Below are 22224 nucleotides of genomic sequence, written 5' to 3' on the forward strand. Positions count from 1 at the left end.
TGTGACATGTTTTGATCCTAGAGATTCTTTTTCTAACTTTAATGGTGATAAGTTAGTTCATCTAGATGAAATATATTCAGAAGATTTCTCATGGACCGAGGTTCTGATGATTAAGAATCAGCTTGAAATATATATTTATGATGTTAAAAGAGATATAAACTTTGCTGCTATTGAAGATTTAGGATGTCTTTCAAAGAAGATGGTTTCAACTGGAAAAGTTCAAACTTTTCCATTGGTGTATCGCCTAATTGAATTGACATTGCTTTTACCAGTTGCAACAACTTCTGTTGAAAGAGTATTTTCAGCAATGAATATTGTAAAGACCGATTTGAGAAATCGAATGTCAGATGATTAGCTGAATGACTGTTTGGTAGTATTTAGCTCGAAGGATATCTTCATCAACATTGATAATGAAGATATTTTGGATCTTTTTCAAGCTATGACAGATCGTAGATGTCAATTGCCACCTCGTAATCGTCGATCTACTTAGCATTAGAACTTTTTTTTATTTTAAGACATTTTGTATCGAATAGCAATTATGTACTAAAGTATATTTTTTTCAATTAATGTTATTTTGTCTAAAAAAATTTTTCATAGAGTTTTGCCCCCTCCCTCAAATCCTGGATCCGCCACTGCCCCCAAGTATAAATTTTTGGCTCCGCCACTGCTAACATTACGATTTTAAATTTCATTTCATAACATAAAATTTTCAAATTTTACATTATTATAACATTAAAATCCAAATTTAACGAAATATTGATTTGAAGATAAAATTTTCACTAAAATTTATGGTGAAATGGATTAAAAAAATTAGGATAAACTGCGGAAAAAAAACATGTTGTTACATGATTTTTTCGTTGTGAAACGATAAACGTATTTTGCATCGTTACAAAATCGAGAAAATTTCCTTAACTCCCTCAATTTTGATGAAGGGCATCATTGGCCAACATTTATATTTTTTTCGTTTTATTAGAAAATATACAAATTTTACTTTTTTATTATATTTATTTATACATATATTCTTTTCTTTTTCCTTTTCCCCTTCCCTCTTATTCTTCTTCTTTCCTTTCTGACCGTATCCTTACCCTCATCTTCTTCTTTCCTTTCAACCATAAAAATCTCATGTTTTAAATTAGGAGGTGAATGTCTTTTTCTCCTTCCCCTTTTCTCCTTCTTCCTTTTCAATATTAAGCATTTATGTCACTTTCTAACCTAACAGCAACCATCTCCGATGGAGATCAACTTATGTTTGTCCGGTCAAAACATAACTCATTGTGGGTCTGGTCAGATCTCAAAAAAGACAATTATAAAACTTGCAAGAGGGGAAATAAGAATGGAGATTAAAAAAAATCCACAATTACAATAGAGAAAACAGGGAAAAATCGAACCTATAGAAAATAAAAGAATACTTAAAAGAAAGGCTTAATGCTTCTCCAGCCTCCTTAACTTGTCCAAATTGGTCATTTTATCCCTCCAACTCATCGAATGTCCTATTTACCCCCTTAACTCCATAAAAATGGTATTTCTCACCCTCTTAACTTGTCCAAATTTGTCATTTTAACCCTTCTCAACTCATCAAATATCCTATTTACCCTCTTAACTCCATAAAAGTGGTATTTCTCAACACTTATGATCCTATTTACCCTCTTAACTCCATAAAAATGGTATTTCTTATCCCTTTATAGTAGTAAAAAAAGTTGAAAAGAGAAAGAACGAATAAAAAATACAAATAACAAGAACATTAATATAAACAGGTTAAATACATTATATGTAGGGATAATGTACCAAAATAAGCCTATGATTTTTGGAGAAGTATCAATTTAGGTTCCACTTACAAAATAGCATAAATATAGGTTTAACGTTAAAAAAAGTTATCAATTTAGGCTTCGATAACGGATTGTAAGGGGTGAAAAATACCGCTTTTATGGATTTAAGGGGGTAAATAGAACATTCTATGAGTTGGGGGGATAAATGGACAAGTTGAGGGGGTGAGAAATATCACTTTTATGGAGTTAAGGAGGTAAATAAGACATTCAATGAGTTGAGGGGGTAAAATGACCAATTTGGATAAGTTAAGGGGGTTGGGGAAGCATTAGGCCTAAAAGAAAAGTGCTTTGTGTAATTTGGAATAGTATAATTAATAAGTTAACATTTCAATATCTTATAGGGTATTTGCATGTAGAGAATAATTTATTACATATCTCTTTAGCTCCATTCTATGCAAAAGGGATTTTAAATAAATAAAATAAAATAAATATTTGGTCATTGTTCATATTTAGTTTACCTTTCTATTGAATGACAAAATATGAAAACACAACACATCATCATACTCTTTATTGTTTTGAAATCATACTGTTTTATTTCTTTTTCTTCATTCTGAATGGCTATTCATATATATATATATATATATATATATATATATATATATATATATATATATATTTATATATATATATATAGGCTTACTCCAACTACCAAACAATCTCATCCTAATTTAATTTAATTAAAATCCTAACACCTCTCTCTCCTCTCTTAAACGCTCCACACGGCTCTCTCTTTCTAATATTTTCGATTCACGACTGTCTCTTCCTTCTTCCATTCCAATTCATGATTCTTTCTCTCTCTTTCTTCCCTTGAATGATTTCTCCGACCAGGCCAGAAATCGGTGAGTTTTCATCAACAATCTCTGATATCTAGAAACATTCTATGAATCGTCTGATTTTGTTCCTGTTATTGCGGATGGTCTGTATTTTTTATGTCGATTTTGTTCCTGCATGGTCTGCATTTTATTAACTAAAAATGATTTACGACTCTTTGTCGTTTGACTTCTTGTCTGATATTAAGATCAAATTACCTACTGCTTTTTTTTTTACTATTAATGGAATATGAAATCGTCTGATTTTTTTTCTTTTATACAGATGGAAGATGACAATGATTCTGCCTTTCAAATTCATGATTTGAGCAATAACATTATGAAAAACAGAGAGTCTGATGGAGAACAAGATGCCGACAATGAAATTATAAGTCATCAACTTAAGCCAACAAAAGAAAAAGAATTTGAAACATTAGATGATGTTTATAAATTCTAGAACGCTTATGCCAAAAAAGTTGGATTTAGCGTTCAAATGTCTTCATCGAAGATAAAAAAGAGCACCGGATAAATTATTATGAAAGAATATGTATGTTCAAAGGAAGGAAAATCCAAAAAGTTTAGTGGTGTTGATGCCAAAATGCGTCGGGAATAATACAAAGCTAGTTGTAGCGCTAAATTAGTGGTCGTGAGAAATAAAAAACAGTTGTTTACGGTGAAAATATTTAACGAGGATCACAATCACCCGTTACTAACCCCAACAAAAATACCCTTCCTACGTCTCATCGCCAAGTTTCATATGTTGCAAAATCCTTGAATGAACAACTGTCGATGGTGAATATACCTACGCATCAACTATATAATTTTCTCTAGGTACAAGCAGGGGGGAATGGAAAATCTCGGGTGCACACAGAAGGATTTGTATAATCATGAAACAAAGAAGCGATTGAAGTTAAAAGGACGCGATGGAGATATGTTGCATGAATATTTCGAATCAGAAGTGGCAAAAAACCCTTCATTTTATTTTAAGATTGATGCGGACGATGATAAAAAAAATTACACGTTGTTTTTGGGCTGATGCAATGATGAGACGAAGTTACATATTTTATAATGATGTTGCCGTTTTTGACATTACGTGCAACACCAATCGGTATTGGATGATATTTGCGCCTATTTTGGGAGTCAACAATCACAGACAAACTATTATTTTTGCTTGTGTTTCATTGAATATGGAACATTCTGACAATTTTGTGTGGTTATTTAAACAATTTTTGGAAGTTATGCCTGGTGATGCGCTAAAATGATAATTATTGATCAAGACCTAGCAATGACAAATGTCATATCGACAATCTTACCAAATACCTTCCACAAGTTTTTTTTATATTACTTGCATTTGGTTTATATATATTGTGACTAGGAGCATATTAATCAAATGGTTTATATATTATTGTGATCAAATTTGGGTTTATATATTACTGTGGCTATGAGCATATTAAACAAAAATAATATATAGCCTTTACATTGTATAATAGACACCTGACTTCGTCTAGATCAAATAGAATTAGAAACATAATATTGCAGCAAAATTGTTCTATCATTTCCACCTATTACATATAACTTTTTTTACAACATTAACATAAATAGAAACTTAACATGCTATTAGACGAGATTCCTTCGTTATACAGCAAGACACGCTGATCATTTGCACCTTTAAGTGCTTGTTTTATGACTTGTTTGATTGATGCAGTCTGATAAAAGTAAAATTAATAGATGTTCTTGATAATTTTATGCCGTGTATAGTTAGAAACTTAATTTTTATTGTATTTCTTATTGCATCATTCACATGTATTGTATTTGGCATATTGTGTCCAAATTTCCAAAAAAAAAATTGGTGCAATAAAATATGCAACACATGAGGGAAAGTTTCATTGATTGCATATAGAATTCAGAGAGTCATGAAGAGTTTGACCTGAAGTGGACGGAACTTGTCGCAGAAGATGGATTAAACAATAATGGGTGGTTGGTAAATATCTTTAAAATTCGGTCCAAGTGGATTCCAACATATGTTAATCATGTTTTCTCAGCGAACATGTCTAGTAGCCAACGGACAGAGACCAACCATGTATTTTTCAAGGAATATATCAATAAAAGCAACTCTTTGTTTGACTTTATGGTGAGGTTTGGTAGGGAACTCGTTAAGCAACGCCATGAGGGAATTGCTTGCAGATATCAAAGTTATGAACGAGAGGCCTAAAATAAAAATGTATCATGACTTTTTGGATCATATGGTTAAGATTTATATGAATGAAATCTATTATATATTTGAGGATGAAATGTGGGTCTGTTTGAAGTATAAGATTGAGCTTTTAGTGAAACCGAGAATTAAAAGATGTTTACGGTTAAAAAATAATAATGGACTATATAGTAAAGGCCGCAAAGTTTAATATAACAAGGAACTTAATTTTGCGCCTTGTAGTTGTAGAAAATTATAAGCTTTGGCATCCCATGTAGGCATATCTTGAGTTATTTAGTTAAATATCAAGATTTTGTCAAGTTACCAGACTAATGCATCCAAAAGAGATGGACTAAGCTCATGATAAAAGAAATTGTCCATCACTTCAGTAAGAAAATTTAATGTTCTTTTTCATTCTTCTATTATTTTCATGTATTATTATGTCATATATATGTATATTTTTTTTATCTAATGTAGGTACTTATCAAGCAAGGACGAAGATGAAGTCGAGAGTGAGTAAATTAGTATTGTTTGGGGAGGATATGTTAGGATGAGGGGAAATTTTCTAGAGTCAGAAAGTTGAGCCGATAAATGTTTTTTGTGCAGCTGAAATTACATGCTTCTTTATAAATTGAGTTTTCACATGGACATTTACATGCAAAGTTTGTGTAGAATTATGTGTGTTATTTTGCTATTGCTTATATTTTTATCTTCAAATTTTTGTAAATTATGAAAGCTTGGATTATTTGTTTGCTTTGTAAACCTGGCTAAGGAAACCTTAACATTATCTAAAATTTTGTAGATTATGAAAGCTTAGATTCTTTGGATTCTTTGTAAGGCTCTGGCCGATTCTTAAAAGCTCTACTGGACATGTAATACTGTAATTCAAAGGATGTAGGATCTTTTTGTATGATTCCATGAGATCGGAATGCAGTAGGCAACTGTTCTTTTTGAACTAGTTAAAGGTTGACAACAACATTTTGTGTAGGTTAACTAATATGCAAGTAGGAATGTTGAATTTGACTATGGTAATATTTTTGTAAGTACAAAAAAAAAAATATAACCACTGTAGTCTTGAGGATTTTAATCATCTCTTATTTTGTTGTCTCTGTGCAGCTTAAAATGAAGACTGGTATCATGAAATTTATTGTGAAAAACTGTTTGTTATCTCATGTGTGCCTTAATAGATGAGACTTCTTTTTCGTCTAATAAGTAGATGTCATATTAGACAATTCACAAGTTAGAACATGCACGACTAAAGGAAAAAAGAAAAAGAAATAAATAATAACAGTTTGCAACTATGAAATGAGGATAAAATATTGATAGATTATATTATTCAGCTACACAAAGGTTGAAGAAAAGAGAGAAAAAGAACCTCCAAAACCATTAACTAACAATTGGTTGTTAAAAGGTTTAAAGATCTATTTTACCATGGATAACACTACCAAAATTTATCAGTTGTCGCTTATTACGCTTTCTATATTCAGGAGAATGATGTCTCAATGGTGATAGTGGATGTCTCAGTTAATCTATTTGCTTTGAGTCAATCTTCATATCAACTATGCTATTTATATTTTCGCTTGATTTTCGCTTGTTTCCCTGCAACAAATTCACTTGTAACAACTATTAACTATTCATAATCAAACACTAGTAGGGATGCAAATTTCAAGTGCAACAGACATAGAGTGAGCTTAATTGTAAGAAGAACAAAACTTACAAGAGTGTTATCGAGGGTGAACTAATTGTAACCGACATAGAGTAAGCTCTAATCACGCTTATGCATCTCCTAAATAATTCTCTATCCAATGAGCAATGATGAGCCGAGAGTTGGAGCAGCCTAGCAGAATAATCGAAAAATCTCAAATCTTACAAGATCAATTGAACAAAGAAATAAAAGAAGAAAACTTGCAAGATCAATGGAACAATTGAAAATGAATAAAAACAAGATCAATGGAACAAAGAAATAAAAGAAGAAGAAAACTTACAATAGTGCTATCGAGGATTAACTTGCCATTACAGGAAAATTTTGCAAATCAAACTGCTGGATTCTTATCATCAACGAGCGTCTTACAACAAGCTCATATAGATGCATCCTAAGTCTTACAAGACATAGAAAAAATCAATTATATGGGAAATTTAGAATCATTTTCAAAATTTCATACCTAAAACTGATATTTATTGTCTTAAGATAAAAGGCCCCAAACAATCAAATCCATATTCTAACCTATGATGTATAAATTTGAACTTCCATTAATTCTATTAATTGCAGGAAAATAAAATAACAAGTGTTGAAACAATACCTTCTTAATGGTTAAAGCATTAGCTACAATTTGAAGTTACATTTTTAAGCGGAGCAGTTTCATGGCAATCAAAGTTACAAAAATGTGTTGCTCTATCAACTACAGAGGCAGAGTTTATTGCAGCTACAAAAGCATGCAAAGAAATGCTCTAGATGAAGCGGTTCTTACAAGAATTAGGGTAAAAATAACACAAATACATTTTGCATTCGATAGAAAAGAAATTATTGAAGAGAAAAGGAAGGAAGTTGTAATGGAGAAAATAGATTAACTATTATTAGTTTATGTTCCAAAAGAAAATAAGATAAAATTGCTAACTAAAATTAACATTAATTTTTAGTACATAATGTTAGGCAAATTGCATTTTGTAAATCATCAGATAAAAAATCATCCGAGGAAGAATCCAAACTTAAGGGTTTGAGAAATTGTATGAAAGTAAATCCTCTCGAGAGATAAAACCAAGAAAGAGTTGAGCCACCATTGTTTGGTGATATTATTATTGTATTCTTGTTAATTTCTTTAGTGAAATACATAGAATCAGTTTTGCCCATTTTATTTACACAAGGATGGCAAAAGTTAGATCCTGGGAGTACCATATTTATTTATTGGCTATTTATTTTTGTCACATTTCCCAACACAGTGTCGTCTGAAATTTTAGTCTGATTATGTGATTATATGAATTGATTTTGTTATTGTTGATTCGTTAAATTAATTTTGCTTGAATTTTTGAATTGATTTTGTTATTGTTGATTCGTTAAATTAATTTTGCTTGAATTTTTGAATTGATTTTGTTATTTGTTGATTCTTTATGATTACAGTAATAGAATTTAGTATTTAACTCATTTGAGGCATTAATTTTGATTTAGTTTCATTCAGGTGCTTTGGTGCTTTTTATAGTGAAAGTTGACCTAAAATTTCATATTCCTACTTTAACAATCTAGAGTTAAAGTTTTTCAGGTGCAATTGTTCTTTTTATATTAGTTAATAGTTAGATATTATATTTGTTGATGAGATGTTGCCTAAAAACATTTATCTGGAAGTGAGAAAAGAAAAAGGAAAAAACGAGAAGAAAAATTAGTGAAATCACAACAAAAAAGCCCTAAATAAGTTTATGTTTAAGAAGTCATATTCTCATGAAAATTTGGATCAATCAATTGAAAATTTGGATCAAGTAAATGAAAATTTACATAATGAAAATTCTATAAAATGAAAATGATGAAGTTAATGATCCAATTGAACTTAATGACGTGCCAACTGCATCTAATATTGAAAATTTAGGCATTAATAATGAAGAGCAAATACTTCATCATTTGGATATATATGATCCTAGAAATTGGGAGGGTATTGACAACAATGTGAGAGATATTTTAGTTGAAAAGGGCCCTATAAGAGAAATGAATCTTAATTTTCATTTGGATAGTTTTTCTAGACATTTCTCATATCCATATTGTTCTAGAAAGTTGAGCAATGGTGAGATTAGTGATAGAAAGTCGTCAGTTTACTCAAAACATGTTGACAAAGTAAATTGTTTTTGTTGTAAATTGTTCAAATCTGTTATTAATGTAACTTTGTTAGCAAATCAGGGCTTAAATGATTGGAAACATATTAGCCAAAGACTCAAACAACATGAACTTAGTGTGGAGCATATGGCTAATATGATTACTTGGAATGAATTAAGAGTAAGATTAGATCAAAATCAAACAATCGATAAACATTTGCAAGAAGAGATCATGAAAGAGAATGACCGTTGGAGACAAGTTTTGCATAGAATATTCTGAGTTTTGAAATGTCTTGCTAAACATAATCTTGCATTTCGAGGATCCAATGAAAAATTATATCAAGATAATAATGGTAATTTTTTAGGATTGATTGAAATGATTGCTGAATTTGATATGATTATGCAATGCCATATTAGACGCATTCAAGATCGAGAAATTCATTATCATTATCTTGGGCATAAGATTCAAAATGAATTAATTTCCATTTTGTAAAAAATGTTAGAAGTTCTATCATTAAGATCGTCAAAGAGGCAAAATATTTTTCTATAATTCTTGACCGTACCCTTGATATAAGTCATCTAGAACAAATGACTCTTATAATTCGATGTGTGAATATGTCCAATAACCAAATTAAAATTGAGGAGTTCTTTTGGAGTTTTAAAAGTGGATGATACATCAGGATTATGACTTTTTAATGAATTGCAAGATGTTTTGAAATCTCTTGATCTTAATGTTGATAACGTGAGGGATCAACGTTATGATAATGGTTCTAATATGAAAGGAAAAAAATCAAGGTGTTCAAAAGCGGTTTCTCGAAATAAATCCAAAAGCCTTATACATGCCTTGTGTTTGTCATAGTCTTAATCTTACTCTTGGTGATAGGACACATTCTTGTGTTAGAGCTATTTTTTTTTAGTTGTTCAACGAGTATATTCATTATTTTTAGGGTCTCCAAAGAGATGAAAATTTTTGCTTGATAATGTTCTTGGGTTAACTGTGAAATACTTGTCAAATGTTGGGTAAGTATGAATTTTTTCAATAAACTATTTATTTAGTTTATACCCAATTGATTTAGTCTCCTATGGAACCTAGTCTTACGCCTATAGTTGAATTGGTATTCAACTTCTTTTGTTCCTGAAATAGTATAAAAACTATTTTTTAATTAGTTTTCTTCTAAGTGGAATTAGTCTTATATTTTTTTTTGTTCCTCCACTAACTAATACGATGTGATTCCTTGATTTACTCAACTAAGACCTACTCCATGATCTTTTAAATATTTTATACTATAATATCTCCACAACCTTTTCTTTGGTCCATGATCAGCAAGTATAAATAGGACCCTTTTGCTCCTTTGTTGACAGACGAAGCAATCACTCCTAAAGCTATTTTTTTTCATTCAGTCGAAATACTACTGCTTGATCTCCAAATTCTAAAATTTATCTTCTTTCTTTTCAAATTGATACTGAGCATAATTAATTGAGTGTATTTTGACCAAGTTTGTACTGTGCAATACAAACTTGTATTTTCATTGAGTGGGCTGTTTTATCCTGGAGGCGACCGAAAAATTACACTATTTGCACTTTCTGGCAGTTTCACGAACGTCTTAAAGAAAGCGACATTGTCCGCGACTCTAACCATTTATTTTTTGTTCGGTCTTTTCCTGTTTTCTGAGTTCCAGTTCTAACAATTTTAAGACGTTCGATTACTACTGAGATGGCTACCGAACAATCAAATGGGATTGCTGAAATCAACAAGCCATTCCGGTTTGAAGGAGCTCACTTCCGAAGATGGAGACATAAGATGATGTTCTACCTCACCACAAAGAAAGTTGCTTCTGTTTTGAGTTCTGAAAAGCCGATTGTTCCTGAAGATGGTGCTGAGGCAGATGTTCGTGCTGTTGAAAAATGGACAGAAACAGACTTTCTGTGCAAAAATTATATCCTTAATGGATTAGCAGATGACTTATATGATTATTACACTGCTGAAGAAAAAACTGCCAAAGAAATTTGGGAAGCTCTACAGAGGAAATATGACACAGAGGAGGCTGGGTCGAAAAAATATGCTGTCAGCCGCTACCTCAAATTTCAAATGACTAATGACAAATCAGTGGAGATTCAATCTCATGAATTACAAAAAATAGCACATGAAATTATCTCAGAAGGTATGCCTCTAAATGATCAATTTCAAGTTGCTGTAATGATTGACAAATTGCCTCATTCGTGGAAAGATTTTAAAAATGTTTTGAGGCACAAAACAAAAGAATTTTTGATGGAAAGTCTGATTACACGCCTCCAAATTGAGGAGGAAGCTCAAAAACAAGATTTAAAAGAAGAAGTGCTTATTGTTTCTAATAACACTAAAAGATGCACTACTGTTCTGAAACCAACTCAAAAGAATTTTAAGAATCAGAATCGGAAACCAATCCAAAACCGCAACACCCGAGTTAATTTGAATTGGAACCTTCAAAGGAACCAAAATAGGCCACAACAACAGCCACCCAGAAATGATGCTGCTTTCCTATGCTTTAATTGTGGGAAACCAGGTCGTATGGCACGTAAGTGTAGGAATAGGCCAAACACTACTCGTAATGTTAACCTGACTGAAGAGAAACATAATTTTGTTGCTATGATTTCTGAGATCAACCTCATAGGTGGATCAGATGGGTGGTGGGTAGACACTGGTGCTTCCCGCCATATTTGCTATGATAGAAGTATGTTCAAAACATACATTGCTGTGACCGAAGATAAGAAAGTGCTGTTGGGTGATTCTCATACCACTATTGTTGCTAGAATTGGTAATGTGGAATTGAACTTCACATCTGGAAAAACCTTAACTTTGAAGGATGTGATGCATACTCTAGAAATGAGGAAAAATTTGGTTTCGGGCTATCTTCTCAAGAAGGCTGGTTTCACTCAGACTATAGGAGCAGATTTATTTACTTTGACTAAGAACAATGTGTTTGTAGGAAAAGGTTATGCAACTGAAGGCATGTTTAAGTTGAATGTTGAGATTAATAAAGTGAATGTTTCTGTTTACTCCTTGTGTACTTTTAATGTTTGGCATACTCGTTTTTGTCATGTTATTAAGCGTATCATTAAGAACATGAGTAACTTAGGATTAATTCCAAAATTGAATTTAAATGAGTTTCTTAAATGTGATTATTGTAGTCAGGCAAAAATCACAAAAACACCTCATAAATCTGTTGTTAGGGATTCTGAACCTCTAGATTTAATTCATTCTGATATATGTGAATTAGATGGAAAGTTGACTAGAAATGACAAATGGTATTTTATAACCTTTATTGATGAATGCTCTGACTTTACTTTTGTTTATTTGATGAAAAATAAAAGTGAAGCGTTTGACATGTTTAAGTTGTTCGTAGTTGAAATAGAAAATCAATACAATAGGAAAGTCAAGAGACTTCGTAGTGATAGAGGCACATAATATGGTTCTAGCATGTTTATTGATTTTTATAAATCACATGGTATTATACATGAAACCACAACACCTTATTCACCAGAAATGAACGGAAAGGCTGAAAGGAAAAATAGGACACTTACCGAATCTGTAATAGCTATTATGCTTAGTTCAGGTGCTGCCTCACATTGGTGGGGAGAAATCCTATTGTCTGTTTGCTATGTGCTAAATAGGGTCCCTAAATCAAAAAGCAAAATCTCTCCTTATGAGATCTTGAAAAATAAAACACCTGGCCTATCCTATTTTAGAACTTGGGGTTGTTTGGCTTACGTTAGGATTCCTGACCCTAATAGAGTCAAACTTGCTAGTAGGGCTCATGAATGTGTGTTTATTGGGTATGCTGTGAATAGCAAAGCATATAGGTTCTATGATTTGAATGCACATGTTATTTTGGAGTCAAATGATGCTGACTTTTATGAAGATAGATTTCCCTTTAAATTGAGAAATAGTAGGGGTGCATCATCTAGTAGCATGCCTGCTGTTAGACCTATAGTGCAAAAAGAGAGTGAGGAATCTGAACCTAGGAGAAGTAAGAGACCTAGAGTATCTAAAGACTTTGGTTCTGACTTTTATGCATTCATAGTAGAAGAGGATCCACTTACTATACATGAAGCCTTAACCTCCTTAGATGCTGATATATGGCAAGAAGCCATTAATGATGAAATGGACTCACTTGAGTCAAACCAAACTTGGCACTTAGTAGACTTACCACCAGGTTGCAAATCAATAGGTTGTAAATGGATCCTCAAAAAGAAACTGAAACCTGATGGTTCAGTAGATAAGTATAAGGCTCGCCTTATAGCTAAAGGCTTTAGACAAAGAGAAAATGTTGATTTCTTTGATACTTATTCACCTGTTACTAGGATTACATCAATACATGTTTTGATTGCTATTGCTTCTGTGCACAATCTTGTGGTGCACCAAATGGATGTTAAAACTGCGTTTTTGAATGGTGAATTAGAAGAAGAGGTTTATATGGATCAACCTGAGGGCTTTGTAGTTTTTGATCAAGCCCATAAGGTATGTAAGTTAGATAAGTCTTTATATGGGCTAAAACAAGCACCTAAGCAATGACATGCAAAATTTGATAACCTGATTATTTCAAATGGCTTTAAGGTGAATGAAAGTGATAAATGCATCTACTACAAATATGAAAATGGTGTTTGCACCATTATATGCTTATATGTTGATGACTTGCTTATTTTTGGATCTAATATTCATGTTGTGAATTCTGTTAAGTCAATGCTATGTGAAAACTTTGACATGAAAGATCTAGGAGAAGCGAACGTCATTCTTGGCATAAAGATAACTAGGTCTGAAACTGGAATTTCTTTAGATCAATCTCACTACATTGAGAAGATTCTAAAGAAATATAACTACTTTGATTGTAAACTTGCATTTACACCTTATGACCCTAGTATAAAACTTTTTAAGAACACTGGAGACAATGTAAGACAATTAGAGTATGCTAGCATAATTGGCAGCCTTCGTTATGCCACTGATTATACTAGACCCGACATCGCGTATGTCATGGGATTGCTATGCAGATTTACTAGTAGACCTAGTGTGGAGCATTGGAATGCTATAGAAAGAGCCATGAGATACCTTAAAAGAACCATGAAACTTGGATTACATTATCAAAGGTTTTCAACAGTCCTTGAAGGATATAGTGATGCTGACTGGAAAACCTTATCAGATGATTCCAAGGCTACTAGTGGCTATATTTTCAATATAGCCGGTGGTGCTATTTCATGGAAGTCTAAGAAACAGACTATTTTAGCTCATTCAACTATGGAATCAGAACTTATTGCACTAGCTGTGGCTAGTGAAGAAGCAAGTTGGTTGAAAAGTCTATTAGCTGAGATTCCCTTATGGGAAAAACCGATTCCCGCAGTATTGATCCACTGCGATAGTACTGCGACTATTGCTAAGATTCAGAATCGTTATTACAACGATAAGAAACGATAAATACGTCGTAAGCACATCATTGTTAGAGAGCTACTCGCTAAAGGAGCTGTTAGAGTGGATCACATACGCTCAGAAGAGAATTTAGCCGATCCTTTGATGAAAGGATTAGCTAGAGAGAAAGTCCAAAATACGGCAAAGAGTATGGGACTTATGCCCCCTACAGTGATGAGTTACACATAATGGTACCCAACCTATAGACTGGAGATCCTAAGAAATAGGTTTAACGGGTAATAACAAGTTGTGATGTAATATGTGTCAGATTATGCAATTTGAAGCATGAATATCCTGAAGCGATGTGAGGTTGAGATAATAGAAACTCTTAATGAAGTCTATACTCCGTTTGGAGTGAAGTACATAGCTACAGGAGTACTTTTGATAGACTCACCTATATGAATGTGGAAGTGAGGCCGCTTCCTATGAGTTTAGGGCAAAACTCTAGAGCATTCATTATACCGGGATAGACGTGCAGGGCCATAAACGCACGGGCTACTAGAACTACACTTTGAAAAGGTTATGGCGTGGTATAATGTCAGAGATAGAGTTTAAGACTACGAGTCGCTCTAGTAAAATCTGATTTATACTCACTACGCAAAGGTTCAAATCAAAAGATACCTTTGTTTATGCTCGACCTTATGTATTAAAGTTATTGCTCAGTAAAATATTTTAAAAATTCAAGTGGGGGATTGTTGGGTAAGTATGAATTTTTTCAATAAACTATTTAATTAGTTTATACCCAATTGATTTAGTCTCCTATGGAACCTAGTCTTACGCCTATAGTTGAATTGGTATTCAACTTCTTTTATTCCTGAAATAGTATAAAAACTATTTTTTAATTAGTTTTCTTCTAAGTGGAATTGGTCTTATATATCTTTTTTGTTCCTCCACTAACTAATGCGATGTGATTCCTTGATTTACTCCACTAAGACCTATTCCATAATCTTTTAAATATTTTATATTATAATATCTCCACAACCTTTTCTTTGGTCCATGATCAGCAAGTATAAATAGGACCCTTTTGCTCCTTTGTTGACAGACGAAGCAATCACTCCTAAAGCTATTTTTTTTCATTCAGTCGAAATACTACTGTTTGATCTCCAAATTCTAAAATTTATCTTCTTTCTTTTCAAATTGATACTGAGCATAATTAATTGAGTGTATTTTGACCAAGCTTGTACTGTGCAATACAAACTTGTATTTTCATTGAGTGGGCTGTTTTATCTTGGAGGCGACCAGAAAATTACACTGTTTGCACTTTCTGGCAGTTCCGCGAACGTCTTAAAGAAAGCGACATTATCCGCGACTCTGCCCATTTATTTTTTGTTCGGTCTTTTCCTGTTTTCTGAGTTCCAGTTCTAACATCAAATACTCGTTGGGAGAGTAGAATTAACAGTGTCAAAACTATTAAATTTCAATGTCCCCAAATAAAATTAGTTTTGTGAGAATTATATGATTCTTGTGTAAATGATGCAAAGTCAAAGAGTGAAGCAACAAATAGAAGGAGTGATATCGTACTTGTTGGGTTTTATGTCCTATAGACAATTGTTTTAGGGTATAAATATTAACAAATAAATTGTTCATTTAAATCATTTGTTTTAATAAGATTTAGTATAACTAAAACTATATATAAAAGGCATTAATCTTTCATAAAGAAAGTAATCCCAAGTTTATTTAAGTAGTTATAAAGTGTTCATACAAGCATGAAGTGAACCTATACTTTATAATAGACCAATAAACTTAAAATCAACCCAAGTCAAGTAATGTGTTATAGGGGTTGACATATTACTGTTGAGGCTTGCATGTAACAGTGTTTTCTGTCGAGATAGAGAGCCGATCTCACAAGCTTTAGATATGGAGATATCTAGACAGTTACATGGATCCAGTGAAGGAGTTCATTAGGATTGGAGCCCGACTTGCGATAACAGTATGAATAGATTTATCTGAGTGTCAACTGTTCATTTCATTGGTATTAGTATGTATAACTAATCCTCAGACTCAAACATTCATTAATTAGTGATTCTGGATTATGGAGTGTGATGTTTTGATTCTGTGCGAGCATGATCCATTACAGAGGAGGCCCTGGGGTGTGTGAGAGTATGGTTGGGTATCATATAAAGTAATTGCAGAATAATTAATGTTAGATTGAGCATTCGTCACTCCTGATAAATGAGAGATATATCCAAATAGCCGTTTGTGGTGAATTGACTGAAATCCTTGCAAGGTGATAAAGTTAAAAGTAGAAATAGAAATTTCACTTAACTTATCTTTCAGAGTAAATTCAACCTGAACAAGTAAAAACAGACTCTTCGTTATATATAACATTGACACGTTCCATGGTTATAAAGAATTGACCACATGATATAATTGATGAAGGATCGAATTATACTGCACCTAATGCGGAAAAGTTAAAGTCAGTATTCAACCTGACTTCTTATTTGTACTGGGGGAATGTCTTAGGTTCTGCCAGTAACAGCTCGCGAAGACATTCCGTTATATACATGTTGAAATAATAAGGATGAATTAATTTCAAAGGATATATATGGCTAGTAGCAATAAGGACCTAATGGGTCGCACATTGGACTTGGAACCAGAGGACGAAACTGTAATTAGTGGGACAATACTACATGGGCCGAAATTTAGAGTGTAATTAGGGATAAATTAATTTGATTAATAATTATAATTGGATTATAATTGTAAATTAAATCATAAGATTATCTGATAATATTAATTAGAGGTTTTAATGTGATTATAACTCTAATTATTTATCCCTAATATAAATTAAATAGCCAATTAGATTAGTGTTATTGTCTAAATATAATTAGTTATTATTTAGATAATAATAAGTATTTATTTAATTATCTAATTAGTAATTCTATTCTGAATAGAATTCTAATTAATTAATTAACTAATGCAAGAGTTTGAGAAATCTATAAATAGACCCGTCTCCCTGTAAATTTCGGCCAACACAAAAGCAAGAGGCTAAGGAACTGTTCCGAAATTATCCCGGCTAAATTACTATCTTTCTTACTCTCTCTTTGATCTCGTGTCGATTCCTTTAGAGGCAATCATTGCGATTGCTATTAATTAAGGTTGATCGTTAATAGTTCTTCTTTTCTGTGTTAATCATTGTTCATGACTCATGGATTAAGAGTTGTGGGCACTTCATTTGCAACTGTAGATAGTTCGTCAGATAAGGTATTTCATTTTATCATTCTTTGTATGAAATAATAATTAACAGATCTTGAAAAAGGGAAATAGATAAAATAGATAAAAATTTATTATTCCGCTATGCCTAGGCTTGTCTATTTTTCTTCAGTACTTCAAAAAGTTTAGAAGTGAAGGGTTTACAAATATTATTGATATTGCTAAAAATCTTGCAGTCAATGGATGTAGAGCCTACCTTTCCTACCAAACGTCGTGTTATTAGGAAAAAATAATTTGGGGAGAACAATGAGAATGAAGTAGCCTGAAAAGTCATTTAGAATTGATTATTTTTATGGTTGTGGTAGATATGACAATTAAATCGCTAAATGAAAGGTTTGAGCAATTGAAAACAATTCAAAACATTGTTGGATTTTTATATGAATCAAATAAGTTAAAGTCATTAAATGATAGTGAGTTGAGAGGATGTTTTGCTCATTTTTACTCAACATTTTCTCATGAAAATTTATCAGATGTTGATTTGGAGGATCTTTATTCTGAATTGAAAATTTTACAAATGACTCTGCCGACAGAATTGTTATCCGCCACTGAAATTCTTATGTTTGTCAAATCTGCAGATTGTTATCCTAATGTTTCAATTGCTTATAGAATTTTATTAACTGTTCATGTAACAATTGCATCAGCTGAAAGACGTTTTTCAAAACTTAAATTAATAAAAACATACTTAAGATCATTAATGTCGCAGGAAAGATTGAATGGTTTAGCAACTTGAAGAATATGTTAGAAAATATTGACGTTGATGCTATCATTAATGATTTTGCATCTTAAAATGCTAGAAGAAACCGCTTCTTATGAGAATTGTATATCTTGTTTTGCAAGTGAGACTTTAGGAGGCGATGGGGCGATGGTTTTTAGAAGAATTTTGTATGAACGATGACAATAGTAGAATAGTGATTCGAATGGAAAAAAATTAATATTTAAAAATCGCTTTTCGAAGGATTTTATTAAGTATACATTTTTTATTATTAAATGGACCCTTATTATTTATTTTGTCTAGGACCCCTAAATTGTCAGAACCGATCCAGACTCTATACATTTTACTATTAAACAAGCTTTCAATTTGTGTTTAATAACAACACTATATACTTATATATATTATATATTATAGTAATACATAAAATTTAAAATATTATTTATTATTTATATATTTTTGATAAATATTAGTAAAAACTTAATTCATCTTTGCAATATAAACAAAATTTACTTAGTATTTAAATTTTAAATATGTATAAAATAAAATTAAAAAGTCTTAATAAATTTTATAATTTAATTTAAATTAAATATATATATATATATATTGTTTATAAGGTCATTCGATTTAACCAATCTGAATCAATCCATTGAACTAATTGATCCTGATCCAATTATCATTTCGGATTCCGATTTTTAATAGGATTTTGCTATTTACCGCTCCCAAATTATTTATCACCGTCCCCTCTTGAACATTTTCGCTCTTTTCAGTTTTCCATTCAAAAACTTAATATCCTCTTTCTCCCGAGCTAAAAATTGGATTTCTGAAAGATGGACTCGAGAACGTCGAGGAAATCGAATAACTACAGTTCCTATTTACACTAATTGAAATTCGTCTCCAAAAACTAATCGATCTAATCAGTATATAAAAAAAATTCCATCCAAATTGGCCTAAACGGATGATTTACACCATCTGCCCTAGGCAGAAACGGATGAACTAGCCGTTTCCGCCTAGGCAGAAATGGATAGGTGGAAACGGGTAGTTCATCTGTTTTTGTCTAGGACAGATGGTGTGAATTACCCGTTTAGCACATATTCAACGAGTTTTGTTTCTGAATCCGGAGATGAAACTCGTGTTTTCGATTCGATTTTCAAATAAAAATACTTATTTAAGGAATCATTAGTCTTTTTTCTCTATGGTGTTTAAGTCCCATGAATGTTGTTCGAATTTTTTAATTTCGAAAAAATTTGAATTTTTTTCAGTTTTTTGAGTTTAAAAGAAAATGCGAAAGTGTAGGCAGTGATCATTGATTATAGCAATCCAGGATAAATATGCACTATTTCAAAGGTTAAGGACTAGGCCAATGAGGGTTGTGCCCCCATTCATTTCGAAATTCCGAACCTAGGATTTGCATCCACCAGAACAGTAGCGCCACACACCATAGTAAAAATTCTCTGTCCCTCAGTTCACTCACTTGGAAATTAAAAAATTCCGTACTCCTGTCCCCTCGTAGATCCGTACCTTCTTTTGTTTCGATCGAAATGGAAGATCCTTTTGATTTTGGCTTTGATTTGTTAGAATGTTGTTGATGAGATCAGGAAAATGGAGTTCACCGACTCTTATAAGCAGACTGGTCCCTGTTGTTTCTCGCCCAACTCTAGATACATCGCCGTCGCCGTTGATTATCGTTTGGTGATTCGTGATACTTTGTCATTTAAGGTGCGCTTTCTTCTTGTTTGAACTTCTTTTCCTAATTTGATATAATTTATGTGATAACGTGCTTGAATGCCGAAAAATGTGGCAAAATTTAAGATTGTAATCAGGAGTTAGGTTTGTATTCGACGCACAATGCTGATTGCTTACTGTCTCAGCTGTTTTTGAATAGGCCAAATGCCGAGTTGCTAACTTGTGCTGTTCAATTTTATGATTTCTGAATTGTGGTGCAGGTCGTACAGTTGTTTTCATGTCTAGATAAGGTAAGCTATATTGAATGGGCACTAGATTCGGAATACATTCTCTGTGGTCTATATAAAAGACCAATGATACAAGCGTGGTCATTGACCCAACCTGAATGGACATGTAAAATAGATGAAGGTCCTGCTGGTATCGCTTATGCTAGATGGAGTCCAGATAGCCGTCATATACTTACCATATCGGATTTTCAATTGCGCTTAACAGTTTGGTCACTTTTGAACACAGCATGTGTTCATGTACAGTGGCCAAAACATGTTTCCAAAGGGATTGCTTTTACTAAAGATGGAAAATTTGCTGCAATTTGCACCAGGCGTGATTGCAAGGATTATATAAATCTATTGTCATGTTATGCATGGGAGATTATGGGTACTTTTGCTGTGGACACGTTGGATTTGGCTGATATTGAATGGTCTCCGGATGATAGTGCTATAGTGATATGGGATTCTTCTCTAGAATACAAGGTATTGAGTGATCTTCATGTTTTTTTATTGCCTTTTTCTTGCATGCTTACCATGATTCCTTGCATATTAAAAGCTGTGAAGTTATCAAGAGAAAAATCCTGTTCATGGAATTCAGCCTACCCTTTTATTTTGTTGGTGGTAGTTTTTGATTTTTTTTTTCTTCTTTTTTCTTTAACAATGCCCTTTTCTATATCAAATGGTTTATTTGCAATAAGCATTTCACTTTCCCATGTATTTTAGTTTCAAATTTTAACTATGTCCTTCAGAAAAGGTCAAGAGCTTATGGTTAGGTAATTTGATTCAGGTTCTAATTTATTCCCCAGATGGAAGGTGCTTGTTTAAGTATCAAGCATATGAAAGTGGACTAGGTGTCAAAAGTGTTTCTTGGTCTCCTTGTGGCCAGTTTCTAGCTGTGGGTAGTTATGATCAGATGTTGCGGGTTCTCAACCACCTGACCTGGAAAACTTTCGCTGAGTTTATGCACCTATCTACTGTTCGTCCTCCTTGTTGTGCTCCTGTCTTCAAGGTAATTGGTTTCCCCTGTTTACAATGAATTGGTTTCAGGGATGAATTAAACAGTTATCAGTATCTTAAGTATGCTTTGCCTTTCAATTTCAGGAGGTGGATGAGCCATTGCATCTTGACATGTCCGAACTATGTCTGAATGATGAGTTTCTCCCAGGCAATCCTGGTATGCACTTTTATTTATTTATTTGCATAAATAGTTTTAATACTCCATACCTCTTTCTTATTTTGAATTACTTGAGCTTTTTCTTCCTCCTAAAAAGATGCTGCAGAAGGACACTTCAGGGTTAGGTATGAGGTCACAGAAGTACCCATTACATTGCCTTTCCAGAAACCTCCTACAGAGAAACCCAACCCTAAACAAGGAATTGGTAATCCTTTCTCCAATTTAAGACCATGTATTCCTCACCAACTCATTAACTTTGTTAAGAGCCTCTTGCTTAATATACAATTACCTTAACTTTTATCAACAGGTCTCATGTCTTGGAGTAGTGACAGCCAGTATATCTGCACACGGAACGATAGCATGCCAACTGCCCTTTGGATATGGGACATACATCATCTTGAGCTTGCTGCTATTTTAGTGCAGAAAGATCCCATCAGAGCAGCTGCCTGGGATCCAACATGCACACGGCTTGTTCTATGCACTGGCAGTTGCCACTTGTATATGTGGACTCCTTCTGGTGCTTACTGTGTGAGCAATCCTTTGCCGCATTTTAACATAACGGATCTGAAATGGAATTCGGATGGAAGCTGTCTTCTCCTCAAGGACAAGGAGTTATTCTGCTGCGCTGCTGTGCCCCTATTGCCAGAATCGAGTGAGTATAGCTCAGATGATTAAAGGCATTTATAACTACCTGTATTTTAGATGGCTTAAAATTAGCGAAATGAGAATGTAAAAGGGCGCCTCGGCAGCTCTGCTCATCCAAGCAGTTGCGACTCTCTCCATGACTTACTGCAACATGTTGAAATTGGGAGCTTCTGCTTGGTGCGGTTTGGGACTTCAACTGATAGTTTTTGTTATGTTGTAAAATTATTTTTGCATGTTCAAGTTGGTGTTTTCATCCTTGAGTATCTGAAAGCTACATTAAGTATGTTGTAGACTAACTGCATCAGTATATAAGGTGAAATTAGCATTCAAGTTTTCCGTTTAGCTTAAATGAATTGAAACTTCTGATACAATGCAAAACTTTGAAACAGAATAGTCTTGTTCCTTATGGGCTATATGGTTGCTTTGTGAAATTGAAAGATGAAACTACTTTGAATGCACTGTATCAGCAGTTTCGAATT

The 22224-nt window shown here is 32.9% G+C and overlaps 1 protein-coding gene across 1 annotated transcript; it reads left to right on the forward strand.

The window, feature by feature from the left end:
* The first annotated feature begins 19290 nt into the window (after positions 1 to 19290).
* On the forward strand, positions 19291 to 22070 carry LOC136227006 (uncharacterized). The gene is made up of 6 exons (XM_066015731.1): positions 19291 to 19693; positions 19921 to 20409; positions 20714 to 20935; positions 21028 to 21100; positions 21198 to 21305; positions 21408 to 22070. The coding sequence occupies exons 1-6, from the start codon at positions 19577 to 19579 to the stop codon at positions 21773 to 21775; spliced, it is 1377 nt and encodes a 458-aa protein (XP_065871803.1). The 5' UTR covers positions 19291 to 19576; the 3' UTR covers positions 21776 to 22070.
* Positions 22071 to 22224: the final 154 nt, after the last annotated feature.

Source organism: Euphorbia lathyris, chromosome 1 (genome assembly GCF_963576675.1).
Source record: "Euphorbia lathyris chromosome 1, ddEupLath1.1, whole genome shotgun sequence".
NCBI classification, from domain to species: Eukaryota; Viridiplantae; Streptophyta; class Magnoliopsida; order Malpighiales; family Euphorbiaceae; genus Euphorbia; species Euphorbia lathyris.

What these genes read in the sequence shown, in the direction of transcription:
- LOC136227006 (XM_066015731.1), top strand. Translation starts at nt 19,577, where the DNA reads ATGGAGTTCACCGACTCTTATAAGCAGACTGGTCCCTGTTGTTTCTCG. An exon ending in GTGATACTTTGTCATTTAAG is followed by an intron (nt 19,694 to 19,920) that starts GTGCGCTTTCTT and finishes ATTGTGGTGCAG; the next exon opens with GTCGTACAGTTGTTTTCATG. An exon ending in ATTCTTCTCTAGAATACAAG is followed by an intron (nt 20,410 to 20,713) that starts GTATTGAGTGAT and finishes AATTTGATTCAG; the next exon opens with GTTCTAATTTATTCCCCAGA.